General features: G+C 38.6%; 2 protein-coding genes across 2 annotated transcripts in view; both read right to left on the reverse strand.

Annotated features, from left to right (window-relative positions):
* LOC139813147 (uncharacterized) overlaps positions 1–4,164 on the reverse strand; it is a 48,975-nt gene extending 44,811 nt beyond the window's left edge. The window contains exons 1-2 of the mRNA XM_071778497.1: positions 3,554–4,164; positions 3,062–3,107 (exon numbers count right to left, since the gene is read on the reverse strand). Of these exons, the coding sequence (XP_071634598.1) occupies positions 3,062–3,107; positions 3,554–3,621 (114 nt within the window). The 5' untranslated portion in view covers positions 3,622–4,164. The remainder of the gene's footprint in view (positions 1–3,061; positions 3,108–3,553) is intronic.
* Positions 1–27,591, reverse strand: part of LOC139813229 (major royal jelly protein 1-like) — a 129,595-nt gene that overhangs the window by 78,965 nt on the left and 23,039 nt on the right. The window lies entirely within an intron of this gene.

Genomic DNA, 27,591 nt, shown 5'->3' on the forward strand with positions numbered 1-27,591 from the left:
GGACTAAGTGCGTACTAATCGCTCGAAATCTACCAGCTGAAAGCGGCAGATCGTTTTGCTCGTTTCGCGCGCAATGGAATACACCCGATAAAGTCGTTTCGGACCCAATCCATCTTAGTCCGTTTGCAATTTTCTCGCGTGCCTACGTTCTCTCATACGCCACGGGCGAGTAAACCGCGTGAAAGCCGGCGAGCGAGATTATACGGTTCCAACAGATCCGTAGTCGGCCCCGGCAATCTACCCCTTTCCTCTTCTCCCTCCCCCGCCCCCCCCCGCCCTCCATCCCCAATCAAGCCGTTTTCCACGCGACTCCGTCATTTCGACGCGAGTGAAGACCGCCCGCACTCGCGACGCGGGCCCGCGTGTTCAATGACACCAAACAGAACAATTTGTCAATGCCGCATGCAACGTTTGTCGCCGTCGTTTACACGATCCTAGGCATACACGTTGTACATAGGCGCGTACACGCACGTACATATGTGTTCACGAGAGACGCGTTATCATGACGCCCGTTCAAGGGCGCCCTGCGTTCGCGACTGAAAATAATGGAACTTACGACAACGACAACGTCGATCAGGGGACAACTCGTGTGTAAAGAGCTTAACACTTTGCGCGCTATGACATATAGCACATGTTATTTAACACGCCAACGTGTAATCCAGAAATTAATAGTAGATCTTAATATCAGAGAGCTCGATAAAGTCAGATAAAGAGAAAACAGAATGAATTATTACACGGGGTGTGAAATATTATGTTTCAAATCTGCTTGTCACTTATTTGTCACTCTTGAAGTAATATCTTTCTGTTATTTATTAATAATTATAAGAGAGATTGAAAATTCCCGACTGCATATTATGTTCTATCCGTGTTAAAGATAACGTTTACTTGCAAAATGAATTAATTTGTAATTGGCCCGCTGGCTGACAATAATATAATGTAATATTATATGAATCACGTAATTGTTACAAAATAACTAATGTTTAAGATAATATTACGTAAAACATTAATTTTATAATCAAATACATTTATAATCAATAAGTTCCAAAAAATATTGTCCGAGAGAGAAAATATGTTAATATATGTTAATAATGTATTTTATTCGAAAAAAAAAACAAGAATTAATTCGCAGGAATATTCAAAATGGGAAACACCGGACTTTTCATAGTATCTTATGTAATTTTAAGTTCGCCATTTACCGTCATCCAAAGCTATTCATTTTTCTCTTCACCTATACTGTTCTATCGATCCATTTCTTTGCATCATCCTTTGTCACTGTACAGAATATATTCAAAAGTAACGAGTAGAAAAATGCAAGAGTACAAACGGCTCCTTCGACGAGCGCTTTGGCGACGGTCAGTCTGGCGATGGCGTTTATAAAGACGGCAGCTGTATGTGTATCCGCGCGTTAGATATATAGAAGGGACACGAGCAAAAGCGGAAGGAGATAGGAAACATAACAGTTACATCAAAGCACAACAGAGGATGAAAAGCTGTCCGCTAATATTATTCTATCATTTTAGCGATGCACTTCGATTCCAAATTAGAGTGAATCAACGAAAAGTTGAGTTTGAACGATTATTTTATCCCGCGGTATAAACCAGTTAGAAGCCTGTACTTTTCTTTATCAGCTCATTTCTCATACATACATTTTATTTACCTAACGTTTAATTTTACCTACGTATAATTTTACGAATCCATTGCCTCGAGAGTAAAATAAGTCAATATACGTCTTCGATGTCGCTTAATTAAACTAATTTAATTGTGTCCTTCTGTTTTATCTCACGCTACATCTTTTAATATGTCAGAAGTTCTTCTATTTTTGTAAGTATAGACAAACTGTTTTACATAATTTTAAAAGTAGAAATAAAAAGAAGTTTATATGAAAGGCTTAGTAATTAAAAAAGGAGATAATTTTCGCGCTAATACTTACTATAAATATATCGTAAAAACAGTGTATAAAATATATTATTTTCATTTATTTCTGCATGTATGATGTACATATTTCTACTCGTCACTGATTCAGATTTATATATATATATATATAGAAAGTATTAAACTTATAAAATCTATTATTTTATTATATTACTTAAAAAAGTGCAAAAAAATATTCTTTATGAAATGTAAAAGCGACGAAGCTGTTTGAATGCTGCAAAATTATGGTATCTACTCTTTCATGTTAGTGATAGTTAAGGAGACATTAATACTGCGTTTTTTATAAACTCCTGTCTTCCTCTTTTCCCTTTTCTGTCCTCAATTTTGAGTAAAAGAGGAGAAATCAATAAATTAACATCCGCCGTCGGGCGGAAGTTACCGTTACGTATGCGGAATCTGTATTTGAATTTCGTGTTTGCTTGCGCTCGATGTAAAGCGCAGCGATCCATTTAAGTCAGCCTACGATAGATTAATGTCAGACTCTCTTTTCTTCTCTCTCTCTCTCTCTCTCTCTCTCTCTCTCTCATAAAAGTGTAAGTAGTAAGGAGTGTGTAAACAGTGGCTAATTACGTCTCTGAAAATTTTACGCAGTCTTTTACATTTCATATTTAACGGTGTTCCTTTGCCCACAGCATAAATTGGACAAGTTTCCGGTTACCCCGCAAATATTTGTGCATTATATTCATAACATTTGCGTGATATTAATGCGGTACGTTCGATAACTAGCCATTATTTAACGTATTTTTGCAACTTTAAATTTATGAGTTGCGTGTGCATATACATATATCTTTCTCTCTCTGTTTCTGTCTCTCTCTCCCTCTCCCTCTCTCGGTATTGTTTAGATAATATTAGGTAACATAAACATTGAATTATAGTACAATCGTGATAATAATTTATAATAACCGGCAAAATGTTCATTTATTTAGTCGCATGATGTCGCATATATTTAGCGTATAATATTCATATGAATATGTAATATATATGGAAGTATCACATACTGAACAAACCATTTTTCATCCTTGGATAATTTGAACTAAGCTTTCTCTTAGCAATAACTCTCTAATTTAATAATTTTACGAATCCATTGCCTCGAGAGTAAAATAAAAAAAAAAATAAACAAATAACTTACCGGCCGATGCGCAACAGCGGAGTTGTAAGTTGAGCCCTGCGTTGATCTGTAACATAGAAATATATTTTTACATTAATATAGTGTCCAAGAATCAATACTTGAAGTAAATAATTATATGTAGCGCCCGTTAAATTTTTCTAACATTATTTTAAGATATGTGATTTTAAAATGCTAATACAAGAAACAATCGCGACTGCATATTTCTGCGTATTAACTCGTTCGCATTAATCCGTGAAAAATCGTGAAATTAATATTACGACCGTGCGAATAAGAGAGAGACGCGACGTATCTAATATTTCTTTTCTCGCGTATGCCGAAGATCGAATACCGAAATAGCGGAATTGCGCCGCGGCGTTAAAGCTCGAACGGTAATGTATGAATAATGAATAATGAGTACCGCGCGCGTAATGGGCGAATCAAGTCGCGCTTGAGAAAGTGACGGAATCCGGACTGGCGGGGCAGTAAACTAATGAACGAATAATAATTACTCACCCCTCGGTTGCTCCGCTGTCGCCCGATGCCTCCCAGGCCTCCTCCTCCTCTCCTCGATTCTCCTCCATCGGCGCACTTACTCACGACGCGGCGACGCGTGATATTCACTCGCGAAAATCGACGATATCGTCGCTAAATGATCGCGCGACACTTTTGACACTTTGCACACGGCACTCCCGGTATAAATCTCGCGACGCGGCGCGTACTTTGTTACACGGCAACGGAAGAATTACGGCGGAGAAGCTACGAACGATCCTACCTCTACCTGTATGATAATACGATCCGTTTGACGCCCGTGACGCTCGACGTTCCGCAGGTAGACGTTAACATGGCGGAGAGAATTTGGTAAATCGCGCGGCCAACTTCACTCGCCCCTCGCCCGGAGCAACCGTCTGAACCGTCGCGCGGACGCTACACTTGCTGCTCGTGAAACGGTTTCGGATAACTGCAATTAAATCATCGATTTATGAACACTGTGTCTATCCGCCACAATCACTACATATCAAAACACGATTAATTACGCGATTAAACGTACGACGTTAATAGAGATTGTGATCTTTAATTAAACACGGCGCGGCGTTACTCGATTTAGAGTCCGCTCGTTCTTTCATCCGTGCTCCGAAAACGACGGCAATTTCATTTTGCCATTGACGCTTCTGATTGGCTGTCGCGACAACGTTGCGGCTAGAGTTTTGCGTTTTCATTGTAGAACAGGCTTTAAGCTCCGCGCGACACACGCCAACACGCCGAGCCGCGAGACGCGAGTCAAGTTGACGGTTGAGAAGCGAAATCGATTATCCGAAAGAATGTGATCGTAATTAAGTCGGTAAGTCGGTATTATCGAATGCGACATACCTCGGTATCCGTATAAATCCCGCGAGGCACATATGTATTAACTAATTATTCGACAGATCACATCAGTTTTCCGTAATCTCTCAGTCGCCCGCGCCGGACTCGGCAATTCGTGTATTAAGGCTGATATTTCATGTGTCGTCAAGCGTACTGATTCGCTACGAGATAGAGGATTTCTAGAGGCTCGAGAACTTTTCTATCTTACAACCGAGCAACGTGCTTGAAAAATTTGTCGCATGATAAACGAAATACCAGCGTATCGGCGCGGCATTCCGAGAGCAGTGACGTCCGGACAAGGCCGCGGGCGCCGCCAGCGGCGCCAGCTTGACTTTTCGGCGGCGACGGCGGCTCGAGCAGGGAGGGGTGGAGTGGGGATAGGTGACTAGGCACGACGCGCGCCGAGCGCGCGTTCGGCGAGCCGAGTCACCTACTCCCACTTTTTCCCTACTACTTGTTTGTGCCTTGTGCGCCGACTGCCGAGAAGCCGTTACGTTAGCCGCGGCGCCCGCCGCCCGCCCGCCCGCGTCCACATTTCGGATTACTGTGATCTGTGATATACATGTGTCTCGCGGAATTTATACGGATACCGAGGTATATCGTATTCGGTAATACTGACTTTCGATCACATTCTTTCGGATGATTGGTCTCAACCGCCAACTTGACTCGCCCCTCTCGCCTCTCACGCCTCGCGTCGTGTCGCGCGGCTTCGGAGTAAAGTTTTGCCGTCCGCGTCGTTTTCGGAAGACGAATGAAAGATACGAGTGTGGAAGTAACGCCGCGCGCCGTTACATGTTACATGTTTAATTAGCGCGAGCCGAGGCCCCATCACAGTCTCTGTTAACGTCGTACGTTTAACTTCGTACTTTTGATAGTGTGGTGATGAGTATGTGGTGATTGTAGGGGATAGACAGTGTTCATAAATCGACGATTTAATTGCACTTTACCAAAAATGCTTGACAAGCAGCAAGTGTAGCGTTCTCGCGACGCGTGACGGTTGCTTCTGGCGAGTGGCGAGTGGCGAGTGACGAGTGAAGTTGGCCGCGTGATTTATGAAATTCTCTCCGCCATTTTAGCGTCTACCTGCGGGGGCTGCGGGACGTCGGCGTCACGGGCGTCAAGCGGATCGCGTATTATTGTATAGGTAGCATCGTTCATCGCTTCTCCGCCGTAATTTTTCCGTTGTCGTGTACCTGAGTACGTATACCGCGTCGCGAGATTAATACCGGGAGTGTCGTGCAAAGTATCGCCAAGTGTCGCGCGATCATAAGCGACGATATCGTCGATTTTCGCGAGTGAATGAGTCGCGTCGCGTCGTGAGTGAGTGCGCCGACGAAGATGCGACAACGGATCAACGGAGGAGGGTCGAGGAGAGGAGAAGGAGGCCTGGGAGGCTTCGGGCGACAGCGGGGCAACCGTGGAGTAAGTAATTATTTATTTATTTATTTTGCTGTCCTGTCAGTCCTGTAGCGGATTCCGTCACCTTTTTAAGCGCGACTTGATTCGTACAATATCGTTCGAGATTTAACCAATTTCGGTATTCGATCTCTGGCATACGCGAGAAGAGATTACGTCGCGTCTCTCTCTCTCTCTCTCTCTCTCTCTCTCTCTTTCTCTCTCTCTCTCTCTCTCTCTCTCTCTCTCTTTCTTTCTCTCTCGCTTATTGCTCTCTCTCCCTTGCATTTTAAAATCAGATATCTGATTATTTACTTCAAGTATCGATTGGACCTTGCTTTAATGTAAATATATTTTTATGTTACAGATCAACGCAGGGTTACAACTTACAACTCCGTTGTTGCGCATCGGCCGGTAAGTGCCTAATATCAGCTTCTGCTTTTTTTAACTGCCTCATTAATCCGCATCAGTAGTCGAAACATCAATAAAAAAAATCTATTATTGGATAAACATCTTTGTTTCGAATCTGGACGAAGTTTATTTGCCCAGGAAATTAATACAGGACCGGAATCGAAACCGGTACCGTATCTTCAAAAAAATTAAGACCATTGCAGAAGATGAATTAAAATTACGTTGTTCTCGTTCTTACACACAGAGAAAAATAATCATTCATCTACAGCCAAGGAAAGCACTTACTTATTTTATTTCTTTTAAGTAAGTTTTTTTACAACAAAGAATATTTTCTTACTAATAGTTTTCAAATATCTTAACACACAAGTCTTTGAAAAGCCAGAATATTATTTTGAGTAAAAGTAATACTTACAATGACTTTATGGTAGATTTGCGGATACATAATTTATCAAATACTTAATCCGCAAATCTACTATAAAGTCGTTATAAGCATTACATTTACTCAAAACAATATTCTGGCTTTCCAAAGACTTGTGTCGAGATATTTGAAAACTATTAGTAAAAAAATATTCTTTGTTGTAAGAAAACTTACTTAAAAGAAATAAAATAAAATAAGTAAGTACTTTCTTTGGCTGTAGAATGATTATTTTTATGTGTGTATAAAGTTTTACTTTTCATAGAGATTTCGCTTTTTTTATTTTTATCTATTTAATTGATTTGGCAACTAAGAGTGAGGTTGCACAAACAGGTGCGAAAGATCAGTGAGAGTTTACTTTAGAATGGTTCAATAATAATTGAATCCAGTAATAATCCGAATAATAAACAAAGTTGATTTGTTAAATATGTCAGGTGTTTATTTAAAATTTCTGATTGTGACTTCCAACAAATGCAAATTTAATCCCTGTCTAACAAAAACCGTTACATCTTTACATTTCTTCTAATGATTCGCTGATTTTGCCCGAATACAACGTTCGTGATTTTTGCCAGGTTGCTAGGAGTAATGAGACTCGAGATGAAAAACGGAAACCGTAACAACGTACGATTAGAGACATAGTGATGTTCCCTTGCACAGGAAGAATAGTAAACGCACGTATGAGGGTGAGTGGAAGAAAGGGGAAAAAAGAAGTAGCGCGCACCGTGATTGGCGAATGAGCTCCGGGCTACGAACAGACTACGTAGAACGTTTGCCAAGTGCAGTTGGTGGAAGATATTTGGATTTCGTGGCGCAGCCCAACGAATCGACTGCCCATACCGCCAGCCTCAGGCCTGACGGCTTATGTTTTCCGTAAACAAATTCTGCGGCATTGAATAAATCTAACGAAAACGTTTTAATCGCTGTAAACTTTCGAAGTTTGAAGAATTAATTTTCTGGGCAAATAAACTTCGTCCAGATTCGAAACAAAGATGTTTATCCAATAATAGATTTTTTTTATTGATGTTTCGACCCCTGTAGGCTTTATAAAATTTCCATACGGTTTACGGTTTCGGTTCGACAAAAGTACCGGTAACGGTATGGTTTTCGGTTTCGGTTCCAGTCTAGTCCGGGTCCCTGCTTAAGAAATGCTCCACGCGAAGTGGTCCACCGTCCGTTTTCACGACACGTTACAGATGACAGATATCCGGCGTCGTGGTGGATCTCTCCAGAATCTATTCTCGAAAAACCAAAAAAGAAAAAAGCTCGAACATCATCACGTGGGCTGGGAGACCGCGCCGCCAGCTATCTGGCTAACGGTCGCTTTTTCCGTGCTGTCTAGTCGTTAGTGTCGTTACCGCCGAGCGTTCGTTTCCGTATATAATATCAGAAACCGAGGCGTTTCTTATCCCTCCCGACTCGTTCGCTCCATCCCTCACGCGCGGCGACCGCGAGCAATTTTTCCGTCGTCCGCCCGCGCTTTTCTCGTCGCCTCGAACGTGCGACGCAATTTATCAGCATGACCCGCATCCGCGGGCGCACGGCTTGAGCGCGGATTTATCGCAATTATGCCCCAGACAAAGGGGAAGAGAAAGAGAGAGAGAGAGAGAGGGAGAGAGAGATGAGGTAGGAACGTGCTTGCTCGCTACTCGGCGTCATTTATTTTTCGCGACTTTGCCTCGTAATCCGCGGGACGGAAGCCGCGTGATACTTCCTGCCTAACGACCGGGCGCTACGCATGGCGCGTCCGTCGAATAATATACTTTTTCAGTTATCACCCGCTTTGAAATCGGATACCGCGCCCGGCACGTCGCGTCGCTAAGCCTGACCTGTGTATATGTTCGCCTTAACGCCGACGCCGTCCTTTCAATCACCCGGTATTATCCCAGCTCGTTTTCTCGCAGCGTTTTGAATACCGGAACAAGCTTTAATCTTTTGCCACTCGCATTCCATTTGTTGCATTTCATTATATGCAATCTACATCTTGCAGTCGAGTCGACTTTAGCTCGACTTTCTATGCGAGGTGAGTCACGTTGCAAATGAGTGTTTTTGTGAACTCAGTGACAATAGACTCGTCGTTTTCATCGTTTCGAAATTCTGCTTCTCAAAGAAACCTTATATAATTAAATATTATGTAATTAAAGAGATAAAAGAAGTTTCTAAGAGTGACTTTATTAAATAAAGGGGAAAAAATGTATTAAGTTTACGTATTAGATATTTCAAACCTTTTATGTTCTTTCTGCAGTAGCAACATAGCAACGAAACGTGATCACTTCTTGTAGTCAACCTAAAGGAAAAGGCTTTTCCTTTCTGAATAAATCTTCAACTTTCTGATGTCAAAGCATTTCTCTGAGTTGTCTTGGAGAGAGCACTAATTTTGATCATTGAAGGTTTTTTCTTATTATACATATCTATTTATTTGGCAAGAAATATACTTTTTTATTTTTTTTACTTACTAAATTTTATTTCTAATGTATAACATCGTTTCTAATTATTAAAGTTCGGAGTTATTATTTTGAAACAGATCAATGAACTTTTATCGCTATTAAAAATGCGAAATCTAAATCGCTTGAAGTTGAGTCGCATAAAAAGGTAAGGAAAATGTTCCAGCTCGCCTCTCGCGCGAACGAATTCCGTACATCCTTCCGCAGACGCTTAAACTTTACGTTAATAAATTCATTAGGACATTCGTAAATCGTACGAAACGTAGCGAGGCGTTTATGAACGTCTTGAAGTCGCGCTGCGAATTTATGTCCCTCGGAAAGTTTGGTCGTTTCGCCGGGGTATATAGAGTTATATTAAGCGTCATATTCCGCTGTGACTCGAGTCGCGGAGCCTGGGCGCGATATATTACATGAAAGCTTTACAAAATCGAATTTTCGATGCGCCTGTTCACTAGGCCGCTCGTCGAGGAAAATCGGATTTTCGGATTTGTCAAATGCGCACGCTCAAAAGAATTCAACCGAGTCTACGATCGCTAGAGCGCCGGACAGTGGACGTGTAATTTCAATAGGGTAAACTCGGGTAAGATGGCCATACAGGAAAGATGGCCAACCTATATGTTCTTTTAATCTAGCTCGCCATGAAACATCGAATGAACATGAGTTGGCCATCTTTCCTGTATTATGGTCATCTTACTTGAGTTTACCCTATTTACTTTATTCCCCACACGCGCGCGCGAGTGACAGTATTAAATATATTGAACAATTGAACTTTAATCATTTTTCACGGAAATTCGTGTTATGGTAATATACTTGCCTCTCTCCTCCCAAACGCACACACACACAACGCGTATTGTAGTTTCTAACAACCAACTCTCAAGTGTAAAATTTTAGAAAGCGATATTGTTACATAACATTTCTAATGAATTAAAAGTCATTGTAGGTAGATGCTTTCTGAAATAACATTAACCTTTTATTATTTTAAGTGCAAGAGTTAAAGAGAGAGGTGATCAGAAATAGGTACTTCATATTAACAGTCGTTCTAAAGGTATTCTTGTACATCCACATTTTGAAATGCAGTTATAACTTTGTAAGTCAGTACGTAATCGTGATTCTTGCCGCGGCACGGATAAAATGCAAATGCGATGCAAATGCGGTGGGGTATGCTAATACGCGCAAACGTTTAAAAATAGTGAGAGTACCTTATTAAAAGCGCGATTACATTCGAGGGCTCGGTTTAGGATTTTATGAACGTCCCGTCCGGTGGCTCTAGCGGCAACTACCCGTGTTAAATTGTTAATAATCTAGTACTCTCATCTCGGCCATTGTTCCGAATGTAATTATTTTATCGCGGTAACGGGATATAATATCGATTCTCGAACAATGTTCGCGGCTGTAAACGACGAAGGTCTCGATTTGCGATTTAAATTGATAATTTGCAATATTTAGTTTGAAGCAGCAACGACAATATATATTTAAATATAGAAAAAGTAATTTGTAATATAATTTCTGTGTTAAGTTTGTTAGTTATACATATATATATGTATTTATATAGTATATGTCCATATAATGCATAATCAAGCGATTGAGATTGAACTTAAAATTGATATGAGCCAGATTAATACCAAATTTTTGAAAGGGGTGAGTTTACGTTTAATATTTTGATTTGCAAAACAATAATAATTTGATAATAATTGATACAACGGATATGTTTCATGCGGCGTTGAGAAGCTGTAGGAGACAATCGATTTTATATAAGAAGCTGTCCCAGTTGCATTCTAAGTTACAATTAACATTGCGTTTATGTGCCATATATTTGATTTTAACAAGCCTCCTGGAAGCCCTCGTTTACGAACGATAGATTGATGATCTATTAATTATCAACGGTTTATCATAAATAAAGCGATTCAATAATTGTCGACGGATATCGGTGGGAAAGAGTTAAACGGACGTTATCCGTCTTGAAGAAAGCTCGTTGGAATTGGCTGTGTGCCAAAGAAATGAGACCGCCAAAGAAAAATCTTCCACAAATCTTTTTTAATAAATATTAAATCGACATTTTATTAATTTTCAATATAAATAACTTAACAACCGTCGTTAATAGACATTGATAAATGGAAAAAAAATTGTGTTTACAACAATTACATAAATATTATTCTTGAGGAATTTTTGATAAGTTTAAAAAGATATATTAGTGCTCTTTTAATCGAAATATTATTTGATTGTGTTACATGAAAATAATTACTAATTTTGATAGCCTTATTAATTTCTATTGTAATCGGTCTTACTGTACCTATTGCTATTTTGCTCCTATTTTCGAACTTGCACGAACATGACTGCACAATATCCCGAATTATTGCAGTCATTCGGGGTCTTCAAAAATTCGATGCACATACACTCGGATCTTTAGGGACTGCGACATTTTCAGCACGTAGTATCACAGTAGTTACATGGATCAGCGATTTTTAGCAAGCTCTACTCGGCTTTCTACACCTCCGCTACACGCCAATGCACGTATGTGCATCTATATAAACATTTACGAGTACCGTCATACTTTTCTGCCGTACGTTTCACGATTCTTGTATAAAGATATTCTTTCAGAACCGTTGACCCTTTTAATTTTCAATCGTGTCTTTGATAAGTTTAGAATTGATCTTCTTTTCTAAAAGAATATTAAATACGAGCACTTTGCAAAAGTTGGATTAATCTTCAGAATCGTGTACTTCTTTTGACAAATTCGGAGATAATCTCTTCCGCTGCAGATTGCGCGGCGATTCAAAATAATACACTATCTCGATAACCGAGCTATCGTCTCGACTCGATATGCATATCCCAAACTTATCGCCGGGTTAATACCGGCTTATGCATGTGACGGTAATAAATTTCGAGTTCCAGCGATTCGATACCCGACTAAGTTTCACCGTTTATTAAACATATATTTGGCTAAGATCCATAAACATGGAAACGTAGTCTCGTTTACATATAGGCAATTCAGGCCGGTGGATGTTAGACATCTCCCGAGATCTCTCCATTAGCATACATCCGTTACACCGATGTTCACCCCTGACTTCGCACACCTCCGCACATGTTCGCATTTCACCGGCCACCTCCCCCTTTCTCAAGGGGGTTAAATTAACCCTTCGTCTCTCTCACTCCCATTGAAATTTAACACGGCCGCATGTGTCCATTTATTGTCAGATGACGATATGCTAGTCCAATTTAGGAATGTTGAAGTGACGACAGCTTTATGACGGTACTGTCGTCACTATGCTTCGCGTTCTACAAACGGAGATGGCAATAATCGACTATAAAGTGTTCTTTTTCGGCACGTGAAAGACAACAATGTTACGCTTCGGCCTGATACACCGTTAGTCAGTCCAACTCGAGCTCTTAGAGAATCGACACATCGACGAATAAACGAATTTTATATCTCACGCGTTTGCTTTTTCAATTCACATATTCTTTATATTCCAAAGCATCAATGAAAGCGCGCGTCCAAAGTGTCACTAAAATTTAATTCTTATGAAGTAATTTAAATTGAGGATGCGCAGGAACCTTGCTTTTGTTTGCGCGCGTTGATACTTACCTCACGAACCTATCTCGCCTCTTGTCAGAGAATCACTAATTCGAATCGCTAATTCTCGCTCCGCTTTAATACAGATTCATTGTCGCACACATATAAGCGCTAGGGCACGTAAAGCCCGGAAATGGCGACGAGATTGCGAGAGAAATGTGTTTGAAGAGATCCGCCTGCGAGAAAGACGCGGTTCAGCTGCTGGTGGATTGTGTGGCAGAGTACGTTAAAATGCAGGGTGAAATGTAATTCGTGATACGAGGAGAGGATGATTTCTCGTTTAAAATTAACTCGACAATGTAATATAAAAATTTTTCGAGGCTTACTTTGCAAAACTTGTGCAAAAGAAATTTTAAAATCTAAAATCATGTGATTTTACACAAATATTGTTTTCAGTGTACTGTTGTACAGAGACAATTGCAATGAACAAACGTTAGAACTGTACATCGTACGATATATTATTTCTCCAATTTCTCTTACTAATTCCCTTTATTTTAACAATATTCTAGCTCAAGACTAACTTATTAAGATATTTCCACGGAGAGAAATGTAATTTCATATCGCACTTAAATTGGCGACAGATTCCTCCTTTCTCTAGAAGCACTTCGACTTCAAGGAACTTTCGACTGTATCAACTTCATTACGAACCATATTAAGTGAGCGTTTGCTCATGTAAACGTCATGTCTTCAACGATTATGCGAAGGGTTTTGGATGAACACACAGAACGTCTTGCGTCTACGCTCTTATCAATAAGCTACAACTAATCGGATGAAGTCCGCTACAAAGCTGGCATTTTGAACTTGCTAGATTCAGCCCAGGATCCAGGCCTCCTCTCTCTCTCTCTCTTAGGATTCTGAATACGAGTCATAACACGGTTCGTTAGCTTATATAAATATGGAGCATGTAATTTGGAAGACGATTTTCGCGATAAATTTATGCGCGCGGTCAGTTATGCTTGGTTTAGTCCTTTGGTCACTGCGGGAATGAGTACGAGCCCTGTTTAGCATTAAATACGTACTGTCCAGCTTGGCCAAGTGCAGAAATGGCGATAATATAATTTAATGCGAGATAAAATTGCACGTAAATTGAAACGGTAAAATTGCGCCAATCTTCCCGCTCTTGTAAACGCGTTGACAATCTGCGCGGGCATTTCCGAGCTGGCGCTAATCGGAACGAGAAAGAGAAAAGAAGTAATTTTGTCATGAAAATTAGATTATTTTCCGCGCATAATATCAGAATTTTCATATGATTGCGACTGAACGGCAGAAAATTGCGACCATTTTAAAATTCGATACCCTGGCTATTATTATTAATATACGGCGGTAAGGCTTATGATATAAAGTCGGAGAGCGATACTAAAATGTAAAATTTAAGTGCAAATTTCGGGGTGGAGGAATGATCCGTCGGCTAGTTGAGCTTTCTTCCGCTTCTAACGTTAGGCAAGCGTGTCGAGACCGAGAAATGTGAACGAAGGTACGACGTAATTCCATAGGAATCTGTCCAATTGTTAAAGGATTCTTAGTTTCGCACCATCCAAAGCGAGTTCGACACTTAGCACGACACAGAGTATGTGTGCAATCTGCTTGCGATTCCAGAAATTCCACGCGTGCCGAGGGACTCCGAGGTCATGACAAAGGACCATTTGTGCGAGCGAGGATGAGCTGGGTCCGACGAGCATCCTGTCCTTTTCATTCTCCGTTTTCGCATCACGCTCGCCCTGAAGATTCCGAAATAGTTAATTCGAGTTCTCAGGTCTTGTTGAGTATTAGACTAGAAACAAGGGTGAAACGATAGATTGAAATAAAAGAGAAGGGAAAGTGAAGAAGCGGAAGTTTGTTTAGTCGCGAAGAAAGTGTCGAGTAAAACAGGGCAGGACGAGCAACATCGAAATAAGAGCGAGAAAAAAAAAACAAAGTAACGCACGCGTAAGGAGAGCAAAAAATTAGAAAAGGATATACTGCGATGAAGGAAAACGGCGAAATAAGGTAAAACGTGAAAGGGAGAAACGGATATGTAATATAGTTAATGAAAAGCTAGGAAAACGTAAGAGAAGGAAAGTAGGTAAATGAGAAAGGCAAAATGAGAGGCAAGGAGGCAAGGGGAGTGGTAGAAATGCGAGGTCGAGCGGATACTCTTGCGTCGAAGGCGGAGCGACAAGAACGACAACACGATAGGGATGGGAAACGTAACGGGGCGTGTGTTGGCTGAGTACCGGGCGCGAAATCACAAGTTGCCAAGAGGCATGTAATGTCGACGGATTTGCAATTCCATTACCGGCTGCCGTCGTATGGGTAAAGGGTGAAAAGGACGGCGAGAATGCTCTCGTCTCGGTTCTCGCTACCGCTACCCACTCCCTGGTCGCTCCCGAGCGGCGACTCCGTTCCAACCCCCTTACCGCCGATCTGCCGTCGTACATTAGACGCACTGTATTGACCAAATCGTGAGGCCGCGAGTTCTTCCTTCGTCAGCGATTAGTGTGGCATCTTGAACAATGAAAAAAATTTACGTTCAAGAATGCATCTGAACGCGCGAGAACGACGTCGCAAACGACGTTATTGGATTGCTATAGGCTTTAATAACCGTCCGGGCGCAAAGAAAATACGCGATCTAAATTCTTGCGCCACCGCTGACCGCCCTGACCTATTCCTGACCGTTAAAACGATTGACGAAGTTGCTCAAAGTATCGGAATTCGTTAATGAATACAACTTGATTAAAGTGAATGTCTGTGATTGCGAGCAAAAAAGAGGCAATTATGTTTGTATAAAAATAGGTCAAAAAAGCAGAAAATTGTTTTTTTTACCGTTTAAAACTTCGGATATTAAAACGTAATATATATTACCTTATTTAACATTGAATAATTGATGAAGATCTTATCATATTCAAACAAAATCGTATGTCATATTTTATATTATCGAAATTATTTAATAACATAATTATTAAAATATAAAAAATATTCTAAAAAGAACTGAGAATAATAATTATTAGAGGTCATAATAATTATAATAATTATCAGAGGTCATAATTGAAAAATTCGAAAATTTCTATTTTTGCAATAAATAAACAATGGATAAAAAATGGGTAAAGTAAGCGAGATTTCGCGGTGGGCGGAACGTACAGGGGTAAAAAGACCCGCTCATTCCGAATCCGAGGTCAGAATTTTTCTCCATACAATAACACAATTGGATTTACATTATACATGCTAAAATACACGTACCTTGATTTGAAATCTCATTAACAATATATAGATTGTAAGTAGCAAGTTGGCGCTTGTAGAATGCGATACCAGTTGTCACTGACGGTGTTTCCAGTACTTTCTGCAAGTCGAACGTTAGAACGATCGTATCTTCATCTGCATTTTTAACGTTGCGTTTGAACTTTGCGTGAATTTTTTTCCTCAAGTCGTCGTGTTCTTCTTGCATATTTTCAAATTTTACTCTTTCTTCGTTCGGCAGATCTTTGTTGTTTAAGTTCATTTTTATCATATCGCAGGTTTTACATGTGTTCGTGTATCGTTTTTTAAAACTCAAATTAAATTCATAGTTGAAAATGTCTCGAAACATATGCTCGGATACAAAGTCTGCGTTCGTGACTTCACAGTCGTCTTTGTACATTCTGTACATTATTGCTAAATTTAAATTTGAATTTAAGTATTTCTTCTCGGAATCTGATCTATCATAATGTGATTCATACTTTGGAAATCGGTTGATAAAATTCCGAGCACCCTGTTTAAGTGTCTTGCTAGTTCGATTCGCTGAGGGACTTTTTCCTCTTTTTTCTGATGCGCTGATGGGATTCGACTGTGCCGATTTTACTGCTCGATTCATTGAAGATGCAGTAATCTAGTAGCATCCCAGCGTGAATGATCTACATACTTCTTGCTCAATGCCATTGCTGTCTGTTAAGAAATATTTGTAATTGAATTCTCTACTCTTTCTGGGAATAATCGGCAAAAAGGGATCTCTTTTAGATGCAGTTGGTGTCTTCTTAATCGATGCACGGATCAACAATGTTTTTTGACTTTTGTTTGATTGTTCATAGTAAGTCGAAAATATTTCTTGTTGGCGAGCAATATCAATTTTCGTTGAGCATTAAGTTTTACATTTGCAAATACTTTGCGGAATGAATTTTTTTTCCTGGAATAATTTTCTCTTTTTTCACGCGAAAATGGGATGAAAACCGGTGAAAACAAAGAAATCATGTGTCGTCGTATATAAACATACCTGTCCATACATGTGTGCAGAAAGCGGGCGAATTATAAATTTCGTATTGAGATAAAGAGAAAGAGAGGCAGTTGTGTTGCGCAACTCGCGGATCGTTCCAGGAGGATGTCTCATAAAGACGGTCTAACGTCGAGAATACGCGCTCGGCCTCGATATAATGGTCGCTGTTAACAACGCGATAACGTGTAATCGACGTTTCTGACAATGATGTCAAAATAGAACGCGTAGCAGCAAGTGCTCGTGTAGCCGAGATAGACGGCAAAGCGGCTCGGCGAAGTGTCGTGAATTTACGCCCCGCGCGCGCACTGTGGCTAGGTAATAAACAATAATTCCGTTTCGTAAATGACGTATCGTGATAATAAGGGCCGACCGGCTGACCGAATGCACTCGCTGTTATGAATCGCTACTGTGAATCATAAGCGAGATATTTCTGTTATTTTACGTAACCGCTCGCGTATAATGAAAGCGCGATGTGAAATATTTATCGCACGACGACGCGTTCACGGAGAAAGGACGTCCGCGGTCAGTTTTTCGCACCGCGAAAAACATTACGATATAATTGCGCGAATTTTTCATTTTTATTTTTTGGTTCTATAGATGTGCTATATAAAAAATTAGAACGCCGGCGCTTCTTGTTTGTTCTGTCGTTTGTTTTTCGTATGTCGCTTTTATTGACCAACAACAAATCTTCCACAGAGTGTACAACGCACGCAACGTTCCATTTCGACGAAATTATTGGATTGATCAGCTAATATTCGAATTTTGACACGGTGACAAACAGCCGACTCGATAAACGCTGCGCGAACTAGCATTAAGAGACGTATCGGGCTCACAAATTATTGCTACGCATCAAATCCATTTAACTTGTTAATTTGAACGAAATAAATCGTGACGTGTTCGATACTTCACTTGCAAATGTAAGCGACCGATCAACGTATTTTTGTTTAATCACTATATAATGAAAATGGATGGAACGCGTGCGTAAGCGTATAGAAAATAATATGGATGTTTGTTATTATTACACATAAAACATAAATTTGAAGTAAAGTAAAAAAAAGCTATTTGCAGAATACAGAGAAAATCGAGACATAGAGACAAATAAACACTTTTTTTTTCTTCTTTTTGAATGTCGTTACTTATAAAAGCAAATAGTGTTAATTTGTAAGAAAAGCGTATTATCTGGATTTTATATTTTCCGAATTCATAATAGTGCAACAAATATTCAAAATTAACAGTTTCCATTTAAAATTTATTTAAATTATTCAAGAATTACATCAAACAAGAAATATTATTTTTTGGTTTTAGCAAACTAATGAAATATTTATCAATTTCTGCAGAGATGTTAGAAGTTTAAGATTCAATTTTTATTTTAATTTTGTTTTTAACTTTAATTTTGATATCTCATGATTTCGAAATTTTATCGCAAAATTTATTTTTTTGTGAAATAAAGATATATTTTACAACCACTTCTATAAATACGAGATTCATCTTGTATTGTTTATTATACTTACGATACCTACGAATAATGAAAAAGAGTTTCTATTGTATAAAAAATTTTGCCTCACTCTATTTCAATAGAAATATTATGTTCCATCCCGAGCGCATTATAAAGCAGGAAGCTGCTTAAGTGGTTGGATTTTACATTACATCAGAAAAGGGAAAAATAGATTTATTATTTTATGAAAATGTTTTCCGTATTGAAAATGTTTTCCGTGTTGTATATTTGATATGCTGTCTTGAATAATTCCGCATATTTTATTACAATCCTTTTCGCTCTAATTATATATTATTTCCCAAAAATTATAAATACAGCATTAGGCGATGTAAAAGCATTTAATGCGATAGTTTTATGAATGTTACTTTAATTAGTAATATATATCTTTTCAATCCATATTGTATGTATTGCTATTGACTTATATCAATTACGCATCAAATCCACGCATGTTCACGTTCTATTGAGAATCGCTGCTAATTCCGTGTCTAAAAGGCACGGTTATATTAGCGAACATCCAATAACCCGTGATACCATGTGAATTTCTATGCGAATCACATTATTATTTGTTAATCGTGCTATTCAAACGTTACGGCTCTGCATGCTATACGTTATTAACAATCTGAATTTGACGCAACCGCATTTGCATGTTGCAAACATTATGCTAACTATCCGTTACGTGCGAGCGTCGTTACTCCCTGCTCACGTATTAAGTCGAGAATTCAAATTCCCAACTCGCATACCGCACTTTATTACGATGGTAATCCTCTTTCATATTGTTTACAAGATCGCATTGCCGGTGCCGGTGCATAAATCTTTGGCACCCGACCTCAACTTAAAGAAAAACAAGGAAAGAATTCGTTCGCATTAACATTTACTCTTAGAGATACCACAAATAGCCACTATTTTCCCCTTACTTTATTTCTACCCCCGTCCACCACTTTTTCCTTTTCCTCGCTCTGCGGGAGGCCTCATTTTTCTCTCGTTACATGCCGGAATGGGGAACGGTGAGATCGCGAGAGGACCGCAGAGGGCGAGATTTACCCGCCCATTCGTAACACCGCTCACCCTTGCTTTTGTTAGTAATAATGAGCGAACCATTCATATAGAATCGGGAGGGCGTCTGCCGCAGATGCATAAGCGATGTCTCTGCCTTATCATTACGAGGACACACGCTGCGACCCCCGCGCATTTACCGCGGAAAAGCGGTCTGACCTCGGTATCTGCGATCTTAGCATCGCGATAAATTGCACTCGAGATTTAAGCGCGAGGTAAATACGCGGTAAAACACGATGAGAAGTTTACAAGACCGGCATCATCCTACGAAATTTTCTCCGCGCGGTAATACCTTTATAAGCACGTGTACCACAGGCGAGGTAAATTTCTCAACCAAATTTAGAAAACTCTTTTAAAGATTCTAAAATTTTGTTAATCATTTTTCAATGAGAAAGTAACAACAATAAAGTCATTATTTTATGATTTTAATAAGACATATGATCGATTTTGCTCTATTGAATCTAAAAAAACTAGAGTAAAGATAAATATTGCATTTATATTTTCCGTTTGTTTGAAGTTAAACTTGGATTTTTAGTTTGCATAATGAATAATAAATGTCAAACGCAGTTTTTCTCGTTGAAATAATGACACTATTTGAATCTCACTTTTGCGTAATGGTCGATAAATATTACATGGAGCTTCGATCGTGGAAGTAGAGACATCGTTCGTAAAAACGTCATTATAATTATATACCTATATACTTGCCTGTAAAGGAAAGGAGAGATCCAATCATGTGGCGATTACTTTGAAGCGTCACAAAGTTTCCGATATTGATCAGGCGAAGTAGTTTCATTATTTGCACTCATCCTACCCTTCCTCCCAAGTACGCGAGTGCGATAATAATCCTTCCGGTGTTTTCGCGGGAATGAATTACCTCGCTAGGGTGAGATATGAGGGGATGGCTGGATCGGATCGAGCCACCAAGTCACACTGGGCTTAACGGACTAACAAGCCACTTTAATATAGAAATGCCGCAGCACGCTACTAACGAGCCCCCGGGGCATCGTCCATACGAAACGAAGCAATAAACGTTTCCAATTGTTATAGGGACAAGAGTTGAATTCCGTGGAGGGCATACCGGGGAGAACGCAGTTTCCTCGACTTTGGTCATGGGATTATTTACGATAAGTATTTCATTCCGGAAGTCGGAAGTTTTGATTTTATCTCAAAATAAAATAGTTCTTAAGAGAGATTAATAAAACAAAAACAAATATACAAATATAAATAAACGATTACAAAAATAAAAATCGAGTAAGAAAAGAAATATTTCTATAAAGTTCTTACAAAATAAATTACATTCATTCCATTCTTTTATAAAATGTACTTTCCAGTCTTCTATAGAAGTGAGGAACATTAATAAAGATTCGTGACTTTTTGATTGGAGATCTTGATGCCGTTGAGCTAAAATAATCCGACAAAAGTTAAGATTGAACGTGTAAAAAATTCCAAAAATGGACATTCCTTCAACAACGGTATCGACCGGTGCGTCGATGTTATTGAAATGTCCGGCGCGTTGCTCGCAGCCGACGCGCTAGGCGTCGTAAATTTTAACTGCAGAGGCATCGACGCAACTTTTACTGTCGTATGAAAAACAGCGAGTTTACCGCGCAACAGGCGGCGAAAGATAAGTCGTAACGTTGCCATTGAATAATGCCCGTTGCACGAATTTGGCTCGGTTCTAAATCATCCGGCGCGGAGTCCGAGGCAGATTGTAAATCTTACGGCGTTACCGTGACCAGATTTATCGTAACCCCAGTAATCCTCTTGGTTCTCGGCGCATTTGTTGCAACCCCCGGTATTATTAGCCGTGACGTTTTCCCCGGAGATAACATAATTCGCTGAGGGCTGAGACGGGACGCCGGACGAGGGACTGTTTAAAAATGCGTCGCATACGTGACCGATACGACATACGCTAACGTCAATCCATCGGCTTATGACTTACGACAGAGTCGTAAACGATTAGGAAAATCCTTGTGCGTAGGCCCGTACGGGTACGGCACGGTTATATCTGAATCGACCTTAAATTGGAGATATTATAGGTATTAGGATCTACATCCTTTTTCTTCGAGATAAAAATATGAAATGTTCAATGACAAGGAAGTATCGCCGGTCATTCGTGGCTTTTTACGAGAGGTTCTCTGACTTCCGGGCTGTCTTATATTTCCGAACGATTCTGCTTACGATGCTCGCACGGACGTTTATAAAATATTGAGATATGAATTTCTATGCGACAGGAAAATGATTTTGCACGCGATCTCCGTACAGCCGGTTTGATCGACAATACTTTTTTGGGGAAAATGTCATGTATTCTCCCCATTTCTCTCTCTCTCTCTCTCTCTCTCTCTCTCTCTCTCTCTCTCTCTCTCTCTCTCTCTCTCTTTCTCTCTCTCTTTCTCTCTCTCCTACGAGCAAATAGGATCGAATACGAATGCTCTCGCGGCTGAAATTTTGCTATTCGAGAAGCGTCGCCGCGTACTCGCATTTTCCGTTTTTCGTCCTCTACCCCTCGTCGCGGTACCATCGTCACACGAGATCCACTTGAAAGAAAATTATACCTGATGCCATAGAGGCGGAGAGAGTACGAGAGAGTACGATGCGATACAGGTATCGAATAATTGAACATCGACCTTCTGTATGGTGCGAAGCCAATCGGTCCCATCGCGTCGTTCTATCGTGTCGCGATTACCGAACCACCCGTTGCATTGTGGATCACCAATCGTCGGGTCGGGTCGCTACCATTCGGGTCGTGCTCCAGTTTTGACGTAGCTTTGCGCCAAATCCGTGTTAGAAGTTTTCCGCGTTCGCATTCTCAGATATCTCGATTTTTGAGTCGTTTATTTTAAAAGTAATGATAAATTGAAGTGTGAAACGTAACTCGAATATTTCTCATCTATTTTACTTTAACTCTTGGCAAAGCTGCAAAGAGGCGCATATTACTTTCAATTTTCTATGAGTAGCATTTTGCATATTTTTTCCTTAACTTTATTTTTTAATCTTACTTGAGGATCGTCTTTTATTTGCACAATCTGCTTCAAAACCTATGACTTTTTTCCCAATAATTACGATGTACGATAGTAATATCAAATAAAGAGAACATTGGGAAATACATTGTTACATACAACATTTAATGTTTAATACATTTCTTTTTTTGCGGGCATTGCGACATTCGCAGAGAACGTATATTACATATATTCGCAATTTGAAATTCTAATGAAGCTTTTTTAATCGCTGTTCCGTAAATATATGAATATTAATGCGTGTAATATTTATTTCGATGTCCGAAACGCTAAAAATATTATTTTTGTCAGCTTTCACGTTCAGTAACAAACGATCGCATTACGATTTGCTCCGATTCGCGGTCGGAAGTTGATTCCGGCCGCATTCGCGGATATTCGGTGGTTTGTTATAACGCGACCATTGTATGGGACGTAACGTATATCGATGCCTTGTATACGTATTAACATAAATATAGTCAGGGGTACACAGTAACTTTTATCGTATACACGGGCCAATATTGATCATAATTCCCGTCGACTGCATTGAATGCGCCAAGTGATATTAAATCTGGATTATACACATCGTGTAATTCCGATATTCCGTTCGTAATGTAAATAACCTGCACGGTAAACTTATATTAATATTGATACTGTTTCAAGAACGATCGAACGTAAAGAAAAATCCCTTAGATAATGTAAAGACTATAATAACTGGCGATCTGCTTGTTATTGTCTAGCATTATTTGTTTATATATAGCCTTGATTGAAAATTATGCATGAATGTATATTATTAATAATAATAGACCAGTCTTGTTATATGGTATTTCAAATTTTAAGCTGCAATTCCAAAATTTAACTAAAAAATGATATTAGATAATTATCCGTATTACATCACGTTAAAGTCAGTCTCTTTTAATTTTAATCTTAATTTTAATTCGGGCGCATCGAGTCTATATTAAATTATGTCAAATATTGATAACAGTTTTTAGATTTAAATTTGGACAATAATTTAACACAGATATCATTGCAAAACAATGAAAACCGGACAAAGGATATATACCTATATAAAAGAGAAAGTTCCACTTTATTATATATTTGGAACTAGTTATATAAAAATGAATAAAGCTTTGAGAATTAATCGAAAAAAATTACGGTTGAATGGTCACGTGAAAATCAGGTTACCCAGAATAGGGAATAATGTGAATAGAGCTTAATTAGGAAGTGTACTAAAGCTCAAGATATAAATTAATTACCGCGCCCAGGAAGCATTTAGAAATATTAAAGTCGGTCAGTATAAACGCCGTTATAATGTATATAATATGTTTTATTAATTACTCTGCTGTTTGTATAGGTACCTATATTACATAGGTAATTTATATTACATGAATTGTGTATTGTTTGCTTCTTTGCGGTAACGAATCATAAGAAACGCGAAATTAATCAAATTATCGTGAGATTTTCTTAAATAATAGCATTAATAATATGTTATTTTAAGCGTGTTTTCATATATATATGTATTACCGGGAAAAACTCCATTTGCAGGGCAGAATACTTTATTATATCAGAAGTGGAAAATAATATCTTGAAATCTTAGAATATAATATTTTATGCGTCCAATGTTTTATGTACAGAATATGATGTGTACATTCCAAGTTTAATTAAATTAGAAATAACTTGGTTGAATGAGAAAATTGCTCGAATAAAACGCAAGTAATTACTTTCTGCCGGATTTACGTTTTTCCGTCGACTCTAAATAGCTTTTAATTTATCAAAAAGCACATTTATTTTCATCCAAATTTTGGCCATAAAACTTTCCTGGAAACATTGAATTTATTTTATTTTAATAAGCTGTTAAAGGTAAAAGTACTGACGACTGTTGACATTTAACTTAAAGCAGAAATTTAATTACTCAAAGTTGGTGACTTGAGTAATCTCTCGCAAATTTAGGAGTTTCGACTTATTGTCTAGGTTTTTCTTTCAAAAAGATTGTTAATTAAGAAAAATTTGATTTATCTGAATTAAAATTAAGACAAAGTAAAAGAGATTAATTTTAATAAATAATATGAGCTCATGCTAATTAGCAGCTAATATTACTTTTTAATTATGTTTCGATACTGTAACTCGAGATATTGAATATCGAACAAATACTTATATATATAGGGTTTTACAATCGGCCCAATACTGGACCAGTATTATATTAGTTATACTGGCTTAGTATTGGGCCGATTGTAAAATATGCAGATATCTAATGTAATAATTCTATGAGTTACTAAAATACATATATTAATTTGCACTTTGAACACATGTATATCTAACACAGACATATTTTTAAAAACGTCCATTAGTACGCGTATCACTTTACAGTCTTTACTTTTAAAGTGTCTGCAAAGCGTTTAATCATTGCGGATTATGCGGGTTTTCAAAAAATAGTGCCGCGCTTGCGAGGTGCTCTTCATAAAATATATTTGTGCAGTCCGAATTGTCGGAATAGAATTTGCGCTTGAATGCGTAACGTTATTCGTATACGAATAAATGCACAAATGTTCCACGCTAGTCTTTTATTAATTAAGAAGTTGCTTTGGAAAATCGGTTTGTTAAGGCAGAAATGAAGGAGTTTTTGAAATAGGTTCGCCTCGGCTTTGAAAGGAGACTTTTCTAAAGGACGTCGCGCAAGGGGTCGGGAGCGTAAAATTAATCTTACGTTACTCGGATAACGTATATTAAATATAGTCCTCGAGAGAACTTCTTCCCGATTAAATCGTCTCCGGGCTTTTCACAGAAAAGTGCAGCTATCTATTACCGCCATTGTTCGTTACACCAACGATATCGTAAATACTGGATGCGATACTATTCTTTAATTGGCTTGGCAATTTCATATTTTCTCCACATTGATTAATTTGCTTTGCTTTTTGTAGAGAATGTCCCAGATCTATACCATGCGGTTCTTTAATCATGAATTCTTTATATAATCCGGGCTTGGCCTTATAACAATGTAATTTAAAATTTGTCATGACGCAAATTTGGTTAAATTTCAATATTGAACTTGACGTTAAATTTTTTCTCTTAATTCTTTGTTAACTTTTCGGTAATTTAAAAAACCATTGATACATAAAAATAAATAAGATCAAATAAATAATATATGCTTTTCTCTTCAAACGTAAGAAAGTGAATTTTTATTTTGTAACTCTAAAATTATATATGCAGCCTCAGTTGAAGTAAACAAACAAACTTTAACATTTTTAAATATTTTCATATAAAAGGATATATCTAGGATGTTTTTTACATCGAAGAAATGTTAATTATTGTGTTATGCAACAATGTAGAAAAACCTATTGCATGACAAACGGTAATATCAAAATATGTGAATGAGCCTAAACGTGGTATTATTTTGATATACATTATTTTATTAATTTAATATAATACTATGCATTTGGTTTCATCGAGATCGATTTCCTTTATGACCTCCATACTGTATGGGAGCAAACATCACACGCGCGAGGCACCGTGGATGATGTAATTGTTCATTCAATTTAATTTTAATATTCTGCTTAATACGGCAAGTTTGTTAGATGTGAATAAATACGATACGAGATGAGCTACGTAATTAAGTTCTTTATGCCGAAAATATATAAATCTGATCTCGATTAAATATTCCTCCATGCAAATATATGGTCCGCGATTTCGGCGCCTCATTTAATTAATCAATTAATTTATCGCTGGCGACTGTTTGCCGTTATGATCGACGACAAAGCGACGCGCGCGCGCTCGCGCCGGAATCTTTTCCGAGTGCGATATTAGGTGACCCGTAAATTTCCTTCGGGGATCGCCGCTGGAACGTTTCCATCGGCAAAGTACAAGTCGCAAAAAAACCTCAACATTGGTAACGTAATTGGCTGTCGAATCGCTTCGCCGAGGGCCGAAGATTTATGCGTACTTTTTATTCAGAGCCGCGTTTCTCTCCCGGCGACGATGAGGATTCGCCTCTGAATTGAGACTTTTCCACGGAAATTACAATCGCAATTAGGGTCTAATATGCATAGATTGAAATCCGATCGCGATTGGGACAGGGCCTGCCAATGAGAATAACGATCTTACGAATTATTTCTTTATTATCGTTTTGTTACTCTGACCGGCCGTTGTAATAACAAGCGTAGCTTCTCGTAAACAAATTTCGCTAATGAAAAATTAATTTTAAATTAGGGCTGAACTTCCGAAAACTACTTATATCCTATTTACATATTCTTCGGTGGAGCCCTTCCCCGTCCAAACATTCACTTAAATATACGAAGATCTTTCTCATCCGATTAATAAAAAAGAACTATGTGGAAATTAATATGTTAAATTATTTCTTTTTAATGTTATTCTAGGTTATAATACTAATGTGTATATATATATATATTGTCCATCTTTAAGTTATTAAGTTCTTGGGTAATTTCCTCCACTTTTTTCTTGTCCCTTGTACGTTCCAAGTACCATGTTCATAGTCCTTTTCCTCAACCTTTGTCGTTTACCGTGTGATCCATCCGATTTTCCGAGGGATTTGTTAGGCTTTTTGGTAACACAAGTTTTTATAAGAGACAGGGAACCAGTCTGACGTTTTAACCCCCAACCTGAAGGGCTGGGTAATTTTTGTTCGAGGGGTTCTTCCTCTAGATTGGTTGTCTTTCAGGACTTCGGGACCAATCTTCCCCTTTAATATCTACATTCATGGGCATTCAGGTAATTCTAAATTTTCTGGATTATAATATTCAAGCGGTACCTCATCATCAGATTTACCGTGTGACGATGAATTGGATGAATCATGTGTCTCTGGTTCACTATTCGATGCCTTCTTCTTCTTCTTCGTCTTATTTATGGCACTATTCGATGTCATTGCAACCGTCTTCTATGATAGACCGTTAAGTACTCTGTAGTGTAACATACCGTACAAATACTACAAATGTCTGGGGAATATTTTTTTTATGTACTTTCAGCATCTTGCAGAGTCCAGTCTACAGCGTGAAATGGAGGATCTTCTACGGAGGCATTTTATTTGTGTTTGTGAATGAATACTAAAAATATCCGTAATTATCTTCCGGAATATCATATATTGATGTAACATCTCGCATATTTGTGAATTCAGTCTCCGAAACAGAAGTAATATCGATTATCTGAAATTCATGTTGCGTCATTTGCGTATTTGTGAGTTCA

Source organism: Temnothorax longispinosus, chromosome 5, assembly GCF_030848805.1.
Source record: "Temnothorax longispinosus isolate EJ_2023e chromosome 5, Tlon_JGU_v1, whole genome shotgun sequence".
NCBI classification, from domain to species: Eukaryota; Metazoa; Arthropoda; class Insecta; order Hymenoptera; family Formicidae; genus Temnothorax; species Temnothorax longispinosus.